This window comes from Bacillus rossius, chromosome 6 (genome assembly GCF_032445375.1).
Source record: "Bacillus rossius redtenbacheri isolate Brsri chromosome 6, Brsri_v3, whole genome shotgun sequence".
Lineage (NCBI taxonomy): Eukaryota > Metazoa > Arthropoda > Insecta > Phasmatodea > Bacillidae > Bacillus > Bacillus rossius.
Window position 1 is genome coordinate 10,407,458 of NC_086334.1, and position 16,598 is coordinate 10,424,055.

The window sequence follows — 16,598 nt, forward strand, 5'->3', positions numbered from 1 at the left end:
AAACTATCAGAATAAAATACTTAATCACAATGTTTCATTTATTTTCCTTTATGTACACAAATTATTTTCCCCTAGTTATCCGTTGTAAGTATAATTTACTTTAATTGTTTTTATCTGATAAAAAGGAAGCTATATTAGTGTTATTATCACAGAACATGGTATAAGTAGAAATGGAACTTATTAGAGACTATAATAATACAAAGTAATTAGGCTTCATGTTTATTAGTAAATATATAGTGTTTTGTTTTTTGAATAACCTAGTTTAAAATTTTTGTGTGCTATAATGTCCTTAAATTTATATAGCTTCAGTTGATCCCGTAAACAGGTAACTAAATATCCAATAAATAAATTTTAATATATTAAACAAAACAGATTTTTTTTCTAAGATCGTTTTATTTGGACGTTTCTAAATTTTTAATAGTGATCTTGTTAGTTGCATTCCGACTCTGAACAACACTTCCACGAGATTACTACCAAACATTCAAATATTATTATTTTTTTCTTTGATATCTTACGCCATTTTATTAAATATATGTCTCTCAAATTCCTCTAATGAAACTAAATAATTGACCACTATAGACTTCATTAAAATAATAGTAAAAACTTGCTTAAGTATCATAGTTAACTGCAGTAATTTAAATATTAGTTGTTATCGTCACACCTAAATTTTATATCTAGAATAAGAGAGACACGTTTTAATTTAAAGGTAAAAAAAAAGAGATGATTTTTTTGTTGTAATTTTTGTGTTTTGTTGGATACAAAGAACGCAGCATAATTACGAAATACGTATATGAAATCGAGTCACGTGTCCATCTTGCTAACAAATTTAGCAAATTCGAACACGTCTAAATTTATTGTAAATATAATTTCACATCATATAGACACTTAGGTATGAAATGTCTCACCGGGACAAAGTAGTGACATCGAGTCAATGAATGAGTGGACTTGACATCTCGTCCACATCGGGGTCGTGGTGACGTGAGGACAGAGCACTGACGGAACTAACAGGGGAGGGAAAGAGGAGTACCCCGAGGAAACCCACAGCCGCACGGCGACGTCCGCCACGTCTCCCACTTGCGTGTGACCTCACTGGGAACTGAACCCGAACAGCCTCGCTGGGAGGCGAGTGCTGAGCACTCAGCGTGGGCCCCGCAGTGAGCATTTCAGGTGCGTACTTGTGTACGCGCATTAGAAGTTATAATTCCTTTTTATTTACGACGCTGAACTATTTTGAAATTTACTGTAGCAAAAATTAAATTAAATTAGTACTCGGTAGTCAGTATTTAATATTGTTACGAGTATAATTTGGGGAGAAAACTGGGTTCGTAAGGTAAAGCCCAATTAATTAGCTCAGTTTTATTTATTACTAATGTATACACCATAATTTAAATTAATGCACTCAAGATCTCTGTCTAAAAAAAATTAGTCTTACACTGGTCATTGAAACATTAACACTTTCCACTGGAGCTTGGCTCGACAGTGGCTCGCTCTTCTGTCCGCCGCTGTCCGCTTCCTTCGCGCACTCACCCACGCCGCGCCGCAGTGCAGTCCCCAACTATTGTTCGTCACCAGGCCTTCTCGCAGGTTATACTCATGAAAACAGTCCATCCCTTTGAAAATAATTGTAATAAATACTAAATTAAAAATTTATTCGAATGAGCGAAACTTTTTTGGTTTAAGGAGAGATTGTAACCAAAATACGCCATATTAATATTAACCTATTTTATACCATCACACTCTTAATCTATTATTATTATTACATACTGCCATCGTCAAAGTATGGATCAAACATTGAGACATTTATAAAGACCATAACAAATGACTATTAACATTAATATTGTAGACATTGCCCAAAATTACTAAATGCAATCACTTCATACGGTAAGCTCTTTGTAGCAGTCAGTATTTAATTTCAAACATTCCGTTAAATTAATGTTTTAACGAAGCAAAATTTAAAAATCAAATGAGTGTAAATAGTTGTAGACAAACATTGTTGAAACTAAGATGGATCTTGCCGTTTCTAAAGCCAGTTATAGATTTTTTTTTTCACCCTCTTGAACTGGAATTTAAAAGTAAATTCTGAAAAGTTTGCTATGGGTATTTGTACGGGAATTTTTTTAATAAAAAATCGATGGGTGTGAGATGACTAATTATACTTTAGTGATGTTGAAAATTCGCAAAATAAACACTCTTAATGTCATCATTTTTACTCGTTTCAACTCCATTATATAGTACGGCAAGACATCTTGGAAATTCCTTTCTAACATTTACGTGAGTATGATTTGGATGCCGAAACGTGATGACTCGTCTGGGCGAATCTGGAGTCAGCACATGTTGTCTCACCGGCACTGGCGATATATCATCTCGTAGCAGTAAACGTTAGCCTATATGTTTGTCTGATAATGCATAATCCATAGCGACATTAAGAATGATTTGGAAACAAATGCATAAACTATATTTTTTTATATAATGGCGAGATGAAATCTATGAAACGCAGCATGGTTTAGGAAGCAGGGGAGACCTAAGATGCACATTTATTTATTTATTTTTTTTTTCCTAACCTAACTAAAACTAAGTGTATTTTGGAGGGGTCCGGGTTAGGGAGGGACCTAGGTGCGTCTCAGGCCGAAGCCTATACGCCTAGTCATGCTGGGATTAGCCATGCAAGGAGAGGGTCGCATGCATCATGTGCTAGGAGGGGATTGGCCAGCCATGGCAGCGATTGGCGCCATGACTAACTCCCCTCACTCTTAAATCTAGACTATAACTAGAGATAGGTTGGGCCCAGGTAAAACCTGCATAGACACAGGGAAAACCCTGGGCACATTCATGCGGGATGGAAATTGGCATGCATTACGTGTAGGAGTTTACAGGAGACAGAGGATGGTCTGGATGAAGTGTTGGACAGAGTAGAAAAGAGTCTACCATGCGTAGTCCGCTTTGCTTTTTATCCAGGACTGGATTTAGTGACCAGGGACGCAAGCGCCCCTGGTGGTGAGTGGTTGCACTGACCACTCACTCCGCCGCCAGTCAGCACCTAAAAAAAAACTAAGAAACTAAAATAGAAAAAAGATAAATGACTTACAAACTAGGCATTTCGTTACGAAATATAAGATGCACATAAAAGTTCTGCCATTCCCGATTACACCCGAACAATTCACCTTCGGCCATCTTCGGGATTTTTTTTATTTTTGCGCAGAAAAAAATGAATTCAAATATTAAACGTGGTCGGTTACGTTAGCTACATTAAAACACTTTAAAACACTATGGACGGTTAGTTAGGTTAGTATGGCTACATTAAAATAAAAAGAGAAATATAAATGTATATAAATAAATCTGAGGTTGGCCGAAGGTGAATTGCTCGGGTGTAATCGGGAATTGCAGAACTTTACGTGCATCTTAGGCTTCCCGTTTTAGCAGGCAGCTTCTTGAAAAGAAGCTATTGTTCTGGGCAGGTGTGGTGGCATATTCCTCGCGAATGAGGCGAAAAGTATGGCAGGCGACTGACTTATCTGTAGGCTCGCGGTAATCGGGCGGTAATCCTGCCCGCCCGAGGCGCGCAGATAGCGCCGCGCGGCTCCTGAGGATCTGCTGGCGGTGCGGTGCGGTGCGGTGGTGGGAGGCCCCCCTCCCCCCCTACAACACCCTGCCGCAGCAGACCACGTGACAGCGGCCCGCCGCCTGAAGACAGCCGGCCTCGCCAGTCGCCACTCCGCCGCCAGCGCTGACCACGGCAGCAGCATGAACCTCGACTGGGGGTACGCCGAGGAGAATGGTGAGTGCCGCCTCGCCCACCTCGCCACAGCTGAACTTATTGGCTTACAACGTTATTACTACTAGAACAAAACACTTGGATGTTGCTTCGGCCGAGTAATGTAAACTTTAAACAGCTGTTTTTATAAGAATTGTCTCTAAACGAACTGCTTGTCTTACCCCACCAGGAGGACGATTCTCCTATTTTACCACGGGCATGTGTATACGTATTGCAAACACGTTTGTCTCAAGTTTCCGAGTCTTAGATAAGTTGTAGGCTTCCACCGGCATTGACATGTTATGTCCGTGTCTGCTAATAAAACTTATCTTTGTGTTGACGTAGTTTGATAATATTAATATATTATATTCTAATACACTGCAGCACTTTGCCCGACTTCTCAATTTTTACGTTGGGTAAAATCGTAAATTTACAACTATTGTTAATTTTTACGATCGCTATTTTCTGTTGACGTACCAAACGTAAACAAACGCACGCGCTGATGTTTACGTTAGGTGACTTTTCACGGTCTTATCGCAAGCGATGAACCAAAGTGTTGCTTGAGCGGAGAAGACTTGACACCGGTCAGCCCATAATCATTGCTACGGTGTTTTCTCGTGCTTGTGAAATGCGCCTGCTCATGGCTGCACCGTGAAATGCCAAGGCCAAGTTGAGTGCAGTCTTCGCGCGCATTTCTGTATTGGAGAACAGGCTTCAAACTTTTAAAAGAGCGATGATTAACGTCATTTTGTAACCGTGGTTGAGATTGACAAATGTGTCCATTGTTTTGGTCAGTTCATCCTAAGTGTTGCGACTTCCCTTAGCTGTCACAAATTACTTTTCCAACTGAGAATAGTAGGGCCCTACTAAGTATTTAATTGTTATTTACGTTTCTGTATTAAAACGATACCGTCTGATAATTTTTTTAATCAAAGGTTGTTAAATTTATCAAATTATATACGATTAACACTTACAATTCTGAAGTTATTTTGTTCAAAGCGAACACTTAACACTGAGATAACGTTGATCGTTAAATCACAGTGGAACTGTGCTTGGAGAGAAAGAAAAAAAGGAATCGCAAAAATTTATGTGGTCGTACGTCTGCATTAATTTTTGTGGTTAATGACTGTGCCACCAATCGGGCAATTTAGTCTGTCAAGCCGTGTAACACTTGCGGTCAATCTCTTAGCAAGTTTCCAAATCTCGACGTTAGCCTCGGAGCAGTGTCAGTGGTGTACAATTTGGCGGCGTATTTTATCATGTATAACATATCTCAACCCTAGTTCGCAATGTGCATTTACTCTCTTTTTCCAGTGCACAATTTGTGCCATTAGTACGGTCCTTGTTTCGGCTTGCACCGTTGCCAGATATACACCACAGAGTACAAAAGTTTGAGACAACTTCATAAAATAGTGGATTTTTTAAATTAAAATTATTTTATTTTAAACGTATTTTGTATGGAAAAATTAAGAATGACAATTATTGAAATACATTTTCTTCTTGTATTTCTCAAGAGCATCATCTGATAATATCCTAATTTTACTTCTAAGGAAACGTAGCTGAAATAAGCCATTTTTGGTTTCAACCGTTGTCACAAACTTTTTATTACTTTTAATATTAAAAATGATGGCTTTTTTAAGCACAGCGCATATTTTAAATAAATTAAAACTTATTTATTAATAGTGGCCGATTACTACAAAAAAAGATTCTGTGATATTTTCATTGGTTTTTAGAATTTAATTTTTCGTTTAGAATGACTGCCGCTGTGTACACTATTTTATCTTAGAAAATTAAAAAAAAAATAGTAAAATTTTAATATATATTAAAACATAACTATAATTAACGATGGTATACAAAATTATATGTTTAATGTTTAGCCGGGTGGTATCAATTTGGCAACAGTGGACGCCATTTAGGTAATCTGTACAGTAAACTAAGCGTGAGAGACTGTAGGACGGATTACAAGCAATTTATTTTGTGATAAAGCACCTTAACGTTTCTGTTCAAATATAAACTGTGGTTCTTTGTTAACTTCTCTCTGAAAAATATTTTACCAAAATTATTTTGTGCATAAAAAGTGAAAATTATTATACTTATTTGAATTCAAATATAAACTAATCAATAATATATGTTCAACATTCATGTGAAGCTAAATGTACATTTTATACTATCTGAAGTACCCAGCGTTACCCGGGCTAAGCACATCGTGAAGGGTCTTCTTTTAGTCAAACACAGATGTACAAATACAGCACTGCAATAGCCGTTTCAGTGGACATGAAGAAAGCTTCAACATTAAATTTTATAGAAATTACTGTTGAAAAAAAAAATTTGTTTGTAAAGTCGGTTTTCGGACGATAGTTTAACGTGACAAAGTTATAACAAAACTTTGATGAAATGATTGCATACTTTATGAATAAAATTGAATCATTTTTATTGAATTATCACTATTTTGCATGGATACAAAGGAGGAGTGAAATTAAATCTACAATTTAATAGATAAATTTACTTTTATTTGCACTCATTAATTCAAATATGTTTATTACTTTAACGAACAGATTATTTTAACTATAACTTTTATGCATGGTTGCTATTTAACTTCTTCCAATCTGTGTTATTCTGTTAAGGATAGGACAATGATAGGAAACGTAGGAAACGAATGGGAGTGTTTAAAGTTTAATGTGCCTCGAAAAAGTCAAATCGATGGTTGTTCCAATCGAGTGGAAGAGAGATAGATGCAGCGCAAGCGTACAATGAGCGTAACGGGACACTTTTTCGTGCGTGCAGCCGGCGTTCATCGATTTATTAGACGTTGTTGCGTCAAAAAAAGAAAATTTTGGTTTTTAACGCCCCCGTAACTCTCCTTTGGGAGCTGATTTTCATAAAATCTGTTCGTACCTGGGAGGAACTGGCAACCGCGCCTCGCGGGGAACAGTCTGGTTCACGTCCGGAGCACAGAGCAAGGAAGATAAAGTCGCAACTCAATGCTATAACTAACGCTCTTATTTTCTTTGGAAATCCAGGAAATGTGCGGTATTTAGAGGCAACCTAACAACCTTGAAGAAGTTAAATTTTGAAAATAATAATAATAATAATAATAATTTTGGCTACTTTGATTTATTTTTTTGGCCGTTAGTTACTGGGAATATTAATCATAAATATTTAAGATTATCTATTCTGAAATACAGAACAACCAAAACACAATTATAAAGTGCTTTATCTTTTGTTTAAAACTTAAAAACTGCATAGCAGCAAAGTATGGGTGTTGTAACTACAGTTTCAATTGCAATTAAAAAAAAACTACACACGAGCACATGCCTGTGCGTGGGAAACATGATTTTTTTTAATTGCTATCGAGACAGTTCAACATTGTCAAAATTAACATTCTTAAGTATATCAGTCAGAAATTACACTCAACACTGTTAATACGCCGTTCTGAACTAATAATGTCTGTAAAGTTACTTTTTTTTTTCATTTAAGTCGTTTTGTTTGAGAAGTTTCCGTGTTTCCCTTATACTTGAAACGTTATTTTAGCGGCCACGTGCCGCCTGTTAAGTTGCGCCCCCTGGGGCCGGAGCTCTGGCTCGCGGCGGCGCTGTGCTCACCGCGGGGGCAGACAGCTCGTCTCGTCTCGTGGGAAGCCTTTATTCCACAGACGAGAGAGCCAAAACCCGAAGTTCCCCGAAGTTAATGTTTTTTTTCCGTATCTTTAATGTAGCTATCCTAACCAAATCAACCGTCCACCATGTTTCAAAGTATTTATAATGTAGCTGACCTAACCTAATTGGCCATTAGTATCCTTTCATCAACACCGCCATATTTATTTACAGTGAACAAAAAAAAAACCCGAAGATGCACGATCGGGCGTTTGTCTCTCTCGTCTGTGAAAAGAAGGCTGCCCTCTGGCTCGCCGCGGGAGCAGACAGCTCGTCTGGTCTCGTCTCGTGCGGCAGAGCGCTGGGCAGTCGTCGCGGCGGGAGAAAGCGGCGGGCAGACCTCAGCGCTCGAGGGGACGTAATCACCGGGGCCCATCGTCGCCCGCGGCGTGCGAGCACCCCCCCCCCTTCCCCTTCACGGTGGGTGGCGGCTCCAGCCAGGGACACACCGGGCCCCAAGCCGGCATCCCTTTGTTCCCTTTGCTTTTTATCTATGTTTACGTAAACCATTGTGGACGTTGATGGTTAAAGGAAGAATTAAATTTTTATTAGCAAATTATTTAAAGTGCTGGCCAATACCTTTCGATTTCAATTGAATTTTAAATATTTAATATTAGAATTGTTTTTTTAAATTTTTTTCGCTTATATAATTACGTAATTCAACAGGAATTTGATCGGTTGAATTTTTAAAAATCAACCCAGGTGTAATTTTACAGGGGAAAAAAAAGGCTACCCAACATTTTTAAGATAAATTAGAAAATCGTCGTCGAAATTTAAGTTTTGGTTGGCTTAAAAATGCTATTTTTTAAATAGCTCATTTTTTTCCAAATTTTCCTAGGGACCCATACCCCCAGGGCCGCAACTAGGGGGGAGCAAGCGGGGCATACGCCCCGGGCGCAAAGCTGTTGGGGCGCCGAAATCGCTTGCATTGTAATTCCTACTAAAACTGGTAACTGGTAAAAAGTTTTTTAACTTGCATGCCAGGAATGTCTAATCTGTATTTACAATATGTCTCAACATATTGAATGAACAAGTCTAGTGATTATGCGGACTACTTTATGGACATAGTGGGTTCATGCATGGAAGGTACAGTAGCACAGAAACTGTTACATTTAGGTATGGAAAATGCTTAAATAGCACCATTTTTCCGTGGGAGGGCCCCCGGACCCCCCGCTTTATTGGTGTGGTATGTCCAAAAAAGAGGGGGGGGGGGGCGCATGAATCCATTCATGCCCCGGGTGCCAGAGACTCTAGTTGCGGCCCTGCATACCCCCTTCATCCGTGGGGGTTAACACATATCTCCCCACCCCCCTTTTTTTTTCCAAGCCATCCCGGTAAGATCTCTTTCAAAACTATTAGGGCCCCGCATAAATAATTAGCCCGGGACCCCGCAAAGTTCTAGGGCCGTCACTGGCTGGAGTTGAGGAGGCGCATGCGCTAGCGACACGACATTTTCTCTTCCCGACCTGGCGGCCATAAGACCCACTTAACGCTTTCTTACGGGCGAAAACAAAGCTGAGGTTATTTTCAACATGGCGCAATGGTGGCAACAGTCGAGAAGCCTTGCGTCTGGCAGGCAGGGGGCGCAATTGTACAGGCGGAATATGGCCACTAAAAAAACTGCGTGGTTGCGAAGTACCAACATCAAAAATTTATCTTTAAATGTCACTAAAACATAGAAATTTCTCAAACACAATACCTTAAAAAAAAGTAATTTTACAGACATTATTAGTTCATAACTTATGGAATGGTGTAATAACGTAGTGGCTTATTGAGTATAATTTCAAACTATTATACTTTGGAAAATTTTTGACTATGTTGAATTATCTTGGTAGAAAAGAAATAAACATGTGCAGACGTGTGCATGTTTTTTTTTTTTTTTTTTTTTTTTCCAATTTATCCTGTAGTTATGATTTTCATCACTTACGGCTATGCGGTTTTTAAGTTTTGAAACAAAAGAAAGCACTTTAATAAATTGTTTCGGATAATTTGAAACATTTATGGTGAATATTTCCAGCAACGAACGACAAGATAAAAAAAAATAGCGCATGTAACGTGGTATATGGGATAGAAGAGAAACTTCTTTGTCAATTCAAACCTCGACTCGTATATCATAAGAAGTAAACCAGCAGCGAGAGAAAAAGAGAGAAAGAAGATCATTTTTCTAAATAAACATGAATCAACAAAATTATTACTCTTTTCAAAATAAATGCTCAGGATATCAATATTTATTGATCAATCAATAATGATTAATTAAAAATATTTTTTTCACTGTTGAAATAATCAATCAATATTGATTAAATAACAATAAATAGTATTCTTCACTGTTGAAATACTCAAACTATAAAGAATTTTTTTTAGTAAATATCAAAGCTTGGATTGATTATAATAAAATTTTATTTAATTTTATATTATGCATAGATTAGATGTGTTCGAGAATTTTTCTAGACTGATTTTGTTGTTCTGCATATATCACCTTATCATTGAGTTACAGTGAAACATATTTTGCCAATAGGCTACATAGACATACTGCAATGTATTCATAGGCATTGATAATATGGAGCCTTCAAAAATTTTATTCCCATCGCGCCCAACAATCTTTCAAAAAGTTAACTACTTTTAGGTTGTTAAGTTAGTTGCCTGTAAATATCGCACAGTTCGCTGAGTTCCAAAGAGAAAACAAAAGAGCGTTAGTTAAAGAGTTGCGACTCTCTTCCTAGCTTTGTGGTTGCAGGAGTGGTGTTTCTCCCGCGCCTCTCACGACAGACACTGCTTGCGTCAGGAAACGAGGTTAACAACCTCGACATGTCCACTTTCACTGCGAGAAAAATTACAAGTTCAAACGGAATGAACGAGACTTGAAAGAAAACCACCCCTTACTGAAGTTTTGCAGCTAAACTTTAGCAGCCAATAGTTTCATTATCGTTAATCGAGTGATATTACACTTAAGCATAGATAGCCTAAGACATTGTTTTGAAATGAAAACATTTCTTCGTCGTGAATAGTTTCTGAAATCGTTTGAATGGTATAAGCACGAATTATTTAAAACCATTTCCCATCTTCGTAATTACCAAAACAGTGTCTCAGTTAAACATATAAGTATCGGCTATTGAAAGTATCTGAGCTGTGTTTGACGTAAAACATATACTTATTGTGAGTGTAGTGGGAAGACTGCCATCCATGTCCCATGTTCGATGTTCCTCGGGCTAAAGTACTAGTAGTGCGAACTCTACAGTCAGCCACCGAAAACAATGTCTCTGATGTCTGGCAGCTTTAACAATACAATTAAATCACTAACTAGGACCAAATGCAACCCGGACAATCGAAAATCCGGATAATCGAGGTAATATGGGCAATAAGTGAAACAAAATCCTTAAATAAGCAGACTTGTCGTTCATTACGAAAGTTTTGTAATAAAGATTCATAGTATACCTACATGCCCTATATTTTTTACAAGATATTAAAAAAATATAAAAAAATAACTATTCACATCATTTCCTAACAAAGATTTCGTCCTCTTTCTTCTGTTTCAAACATGTATGGCGTTTGAATGAAGCACTGTCACGAAAACGCTTTATCATCGATAATTAAGCTGGAGCTGTGTCGGGCTGACACCCCCAAGTACGCCATGATTGTTAGCTGGTGCGCTTTCTTGAAACTGAATAAAAAGCATGTTATTAACATAATTCTACCATATATGCAAAACTGCCCATTGAATAAAACTAAAAAGAAAAAAGATTATGTGGCGAACTTATAGTTACGTTCTTGATAACGTAGTTAAAAAAATGTATGTGAAAGTTAAACAAAATGTCTACAAATCTGATCCGGATTATCCAGAGATTCGGATAAACGAGGCTTTACTGTATATACATATATATACATATTTGTAATAATTCACGCTTCAGCACGACAAATTTCATGATCACTGCGTAGATTAGGGAAGTCAAAATAATAGTTTATTTTGATGACGTGAAAGCTTTGCCCTGTGTTGTCGGTCGCCTCGTGTTCTGAACGTAATTCCTAGCGCGTGCCAGTTTCACTGCGCGTCGTGTGATACATCTCGTCTGCGTGTGTGCTCTTAGGGCACTACTTGTGCTGCCCCGTGCATGCAGGTAAGTGACTAGCGAACACCTGATTCCTCACATTCGCCGCGGACAATTTTTTTTTCCTGACATAAATTAAAACTAAGTGTGTTGGGGAGGGTTCCGGGTTAGGGAGGGAGACTTAAGTGCGTCTCAGGCAGAAGCCCATACGCTCTAATCATGCAGGGTGTTAGCCATGCAGGAGGGGTAGCATGCATCATGTGCTAGGAGGGGGAATTGGCCAGCCATGGCAGCGATTGGCGCCGTGACTGACTCCCCTCACTGACTATACTAGACTAAAACTAGATTAAGTTGAGCCCAGGTAAAACCTGCACAGACACAGGGAAAACCCTGGGCTCTTGACATGCGGGATGCAAAATTTCATGCACTTATCAAGCAGGAGGCTTACGGGAAAACAGAAGGATGGATCTGGAAGAAGAGTTGGACAGAGTAGAAAAGAGCCGCGGACAGCACGGCCCCAAAACAGCTGTCAGCTTAGTGACTCCTACTGCATCCTCGGGCAGTGCCCAGGTATCGCATTCCTCCGTTGGGTTCCTAGTGGGGATGCGGCGACGTCAAGTGCTTTGCACTGGTGCAGTTGGCAGAAGATTTCGGAACAACGCTGTGCCGCACTGTGCGCATGGAGCCGCCACGTAGCCTGCTCGTGCCTCAAGGACTGTTTATGCATATCAGCTGTTTTGTTATTCCCTTTCCTCGGAGCCGCCCGTCTCAATGGGTTCTTTTTTTTTTTGTCTGGTGCTGAGTGCCGGAGACGGGAGAAGAGAGGCGCGATGACGTCACAACAGCGTCCTCGCCATCTTCAGTGCGAGGTAAAGCATGGTAATGATATTACCCGTCCACTCGCTCGCCACCGTGTGTATAGGCATAGGTCGGGATGGTAAAGGGGTGTGCAGCGGCGATGGCGAAAGGCGGGAAGCCTACGATTCACGCAGAGTATTCGACATGCCCGAAGATTACTGAATACCTGCCTTCGGGTGACTTCGGAATTATTTTGTTTAGGTAAAAAAACGCATTTTTTATTTTTCCGTGTGTTCGTGAATGCCTAATTATTTAAAATAGCTGATTAGATTAGGTCAGTTACATTATAAATACTTTCAAACTAAGAGGACATTAAAAATAGTATGAATTATTTTTAATGGGTGTTTAGTTTTAAAGTATTTATAATGTAGCTGACCTGACCTAACAAACCGGGACGAAGGATGAACAGTAGGAACTCACGTATTTTTTTTTTACTTGTTACTTGCGCAACAATATCCGAACAACAAATTAATCTTAAGTTAATTGCATCGCATTTTAATTTAATGGCATTGCAAGACGAATGTAAAAGGTAAGAATGTTCGTATATTTACTCAAATATTAGTCTTGGTTTTAATGGCTTCATTTGTATTATTGTTATGAAACTTCCTACCTTTATTTGTTTATGTCCGGCATTTAAAACAGACGTTTTTTCACCTAAACAAAAGAATTCCGAAGACACCCGAAGGCCAGTATTCGGTAATGTTCGGGCATGTTGAATAATCGGCGTGAATCGTAGGCTTCCCGGCGAAAGGCGGGCGAACAGGAAGTGTCTGTCCTCTGTCGCCCTGAAGTACGTGCGCAGACAGGAAGCCGTCACTTTTCCTCAAAACGCGGTGGCGACTACGTAGCGTGGAGTCGCCAGGCACACTGTCCCACACCCACAGTAGCGTGGAGTCGCCAGGCACACTGCCCCACACCCACAGTAGCGTGGAGTCGCCAGGCACACTGCCCCACACCCACAGTAGCGTGGAGTCGCCAGGCACACTGCCCCACACCCACAGTAGCGTGGAGTCGCCAGGCACACTGCCCCACACCCACAGTAGCGTGGAGTCGCCAGGCACACTGCCCCACACCCACAGTAGCGTGGAGTCGCCAGGCACACTGCCCCACACCCACAGTAGCGTGGAGTCGCCAGGCACACTGCCCTACACCCACAGTAGCGTGGAGTCGCCAGGCACACTGCCCCACACCCACAGTAGCGTGGAGTCGCCAGGCACACTGCCCCACACCCACAGTAGCGTGGAGTCGCCAGGCACACTGCCCCACACCCACAGTAGCGTGGAGTCGCCAGGCACACTGCCCCACACCCACAGTAGCGTGGAGTCGCCCCACTCCCACACTCTGGTGTCGGACCACACACGTGGTCTGTCAACACAGCCGTGACTCGTATCGTAAATACATCGTTTATTAAGCACTGTCCGCTCTTGTTACTTTCGACGAGTTAAGAGTTAGTAACAGTATTTATTTTCATTCAGGTATAAAAAGGTTTTGCTTAGAAAATATCAAGTACACTCTATGCGTGGTCAAAGATTTTGTTAAAGAGTGGGAAAATTTCGTGATTGAAGGATAATACAATATTTTTGAAGTTAAACTTCTTCAGCCGCATTATGAAAAGATTGATGAGAACTAATTTTTGTCGTGCGCGTGCAACACAACAAAAATTAAGATAAAAAAAAGGGCTAATAAAAACAAATAATGTATGGTATGTATATACTTTAGTGATTGATATTGAATACTGGTCCATATAATTAAAAAAACCTATATTTATTGTAAATATTAGTGATGGAAATTATGTTTATAAACCTTTTCAAGTGTACTTATACAACTTGAGAATTATGTTCCCGCGTGTATAATTAATTTACATTATAAATTAATATGATTTTTTTTAATAAGTATTTAAAATTAATAAATTAAAATAAACAATCCTTATAGTTGTTGATTTTATTACATTTAAAATTTATTTATATTATTTTACTAAAGTAAATTTTTTATACACGTATTGAATGCTGCGTATTTATTTAAATTTTTACTTAATCAACCGCATTAATAATATCACTTCAGTCCTTTTATTATTTTTTTCTATTAATTATTTGATGCAAAATTTTAATTATTTTATTACGACTAGTAAATATAACTTCTAACTTGCGTACATACATATATTTAATTTGTGTCGCTTTTATAACAAGTATTTACGCAAATTTATTGTTTCACTACTTTGAAATACTTCGCAGTAAATCTTGAAACAAATAATTTGGTCTTGAGTCTATACAAAAAAAAATCCATTTTGTCACAGCCTAATACCTAATTATTCTGGAAATGATCTGGAAACTTTATAATCTTCTGGAAATTTTAAGAAATTAATTTACGTGAAAATCTATATGTTTTCTAATATTTCAAATTAATCGATAAAACATTCTCCCATATTTCATGGAGCGAAAATGTTTCGAATGTTTTTAACACCTCCCATCCATCATTGAATAGTTTATAATGAATTACGTATTTAAGGTAGTTATGATTTTTTTACCTTCAAATACTATTTACCATCCCTTGCACTAATGCGTTAACGTATAAAAATTTTCTTTGGACCAAGGTTTCTTTAAGATAATATTAAGGTAGTTTAAAATAAATTCGAACGCATTTGATATTAAGGAAGTATTTAATTGTTTTTCATTTCCTGCTTTTACGGTAATAGTTTCGTCAAAAATTGTTTCTACCAAAGGTTTGATGATGTTAAGAATGTTTACAATTAATCATAACGGATTTGACAGTATACCTACTAAAAAATATTATTTTTTGTTTTTCAACTTTTGTTATTTTCACCCCTTGCAGTGATAGTTGGTCACATAAAAATTTACTTAAGAAAATATTTAAATAAATATATAAAGTTTGAAAAAAATATATAAAATTTATTGAGTCGATGGTACGGAAGTTTTAGTTTTTTTAAATTCAAACACTTTTTTTTTCAATTCCTTGCTGTAATAGTTTATTTTATGAAAAATTGTTTCAGAACAAAGCTTAAGATAGTTTAAATAGAATATTTACAGTATATTGTTGTTATAGATTTCCTAATTTACGTAATAAGGGAGTAACGATTTTTTGTCCTTTAACTCCATTTTATTTCACCCTTAGCAGCAATGGTTGGTTGTATCAATAACTATTTCTGACAAAAGTTTTAAATAATACATATTTATTAGGTTTACAAACAATCTGAACGGATTTGATAGTGAACTTACCGAGGGAGTTATAAATCTTTTCTTTCTTCAACACCTGTATTTTTCACCCCTCCCAGTAATGGTTGGTTATAAAAAAATTATTTCTCATGAAGGTTTCGCAACAGATAAAAATGTAATTAATATACATGGTATGGAAATTGATTCTTTTGAAATCTTCCCCCCCCCCCCCTTCTTTTTAACCATTTGCAGCAATGGTAAAATGTTTTCCACCCGTATATTTGGTTTTGTCTCGTATCTAACGTTTTCCCCCGTCTTTAACATACTCTCCGCTCCTACGTTTATCATTGGTTTTCCTTTAACTATCGTCCCCCCTACCCTAGCTCAGATTTGCAAGGAGGATATTGATGTTAAATGTGGCAAATCAAATCACGAGGATGACTGACTGTTAAACACCAGTGTTCTCTGACGTCATTGTCCTCGGAGCCTGTTACCGCGCCGTTGGGAGGTTTCCGAGTCGCAGAGGGGCAGGGGAGGGACAGCCCTGGCGTCCAGGGGTGTCCAGGGGTGCGAGTAGCCGCCAGGGGTGAGTGTTGTCGGGGTTTCCCGCCTGCGGCTCGCGTGGTGGTGGTCTCAGGTACTTGCGGCGCTCTCTGCAACCACAGCGTCACGTTGCAAGCTCCCCCGATGCGAGGCTATGCCCCGTTCATGATAGTGCCTGCGGGTGATTCCATTTGGCGGGTCGTTACCACAACGCCGAAATACCATAACGCCGAATGTCAAAATTGACCACAACGCATGTCAGCTAGAAAACTGCTGTGTACCACAACGCCGAAATAACAACTGAATGAATTTGTGTATGTTTCTTAAATGTACCTTAACGCCGAAATACCACAATCAAACCTAACCTTACCTTACCTAACCTAACCTAACCTAACCTAACCTAACCTAACCTAACCTAACCTAACCTAACCTAACCTAACCTAACCTAACCTAACCTAACCTAACCTAACCTAACCTAACCTAACCTAACCTAACCTAACCTAACCTAACCTAACCTAACCTAACCTAACCTAACCTAACCTAACCTAACCTAACCTAACCTAACATAACCTAACCTAGC

The 16,598-nt window shown here is 38.7% G+C and overlaps 1 protein-coding gene across 1 annotated transcript in view; it reads left to right on the plus strand.

Moving 5' to 3' along the window:
* Positions 1-224: 224 nt before the first annotated feature.
* Positions 225-16,598, plus strand: part of LOC134532615 (carbonic anhydrase 13) — a 74,553-nt gene continuing 58,179 nt past the window's right edge. Inside the window, exons 1-2 of the mRNA XM_063369197.1 lie at positions 225-325; positions 3,519-3,775. Of these exons, the coding sequence (XP_063225267.1) occupies positions 3,742-3,775 (34 nt within the window). The 5' untranslated portion in view covers positions 225-325; positions 3,519-3,741. The remainder of the gene's footprint in view (positions 326-3,518; positions 3,776-16,598) is intronic.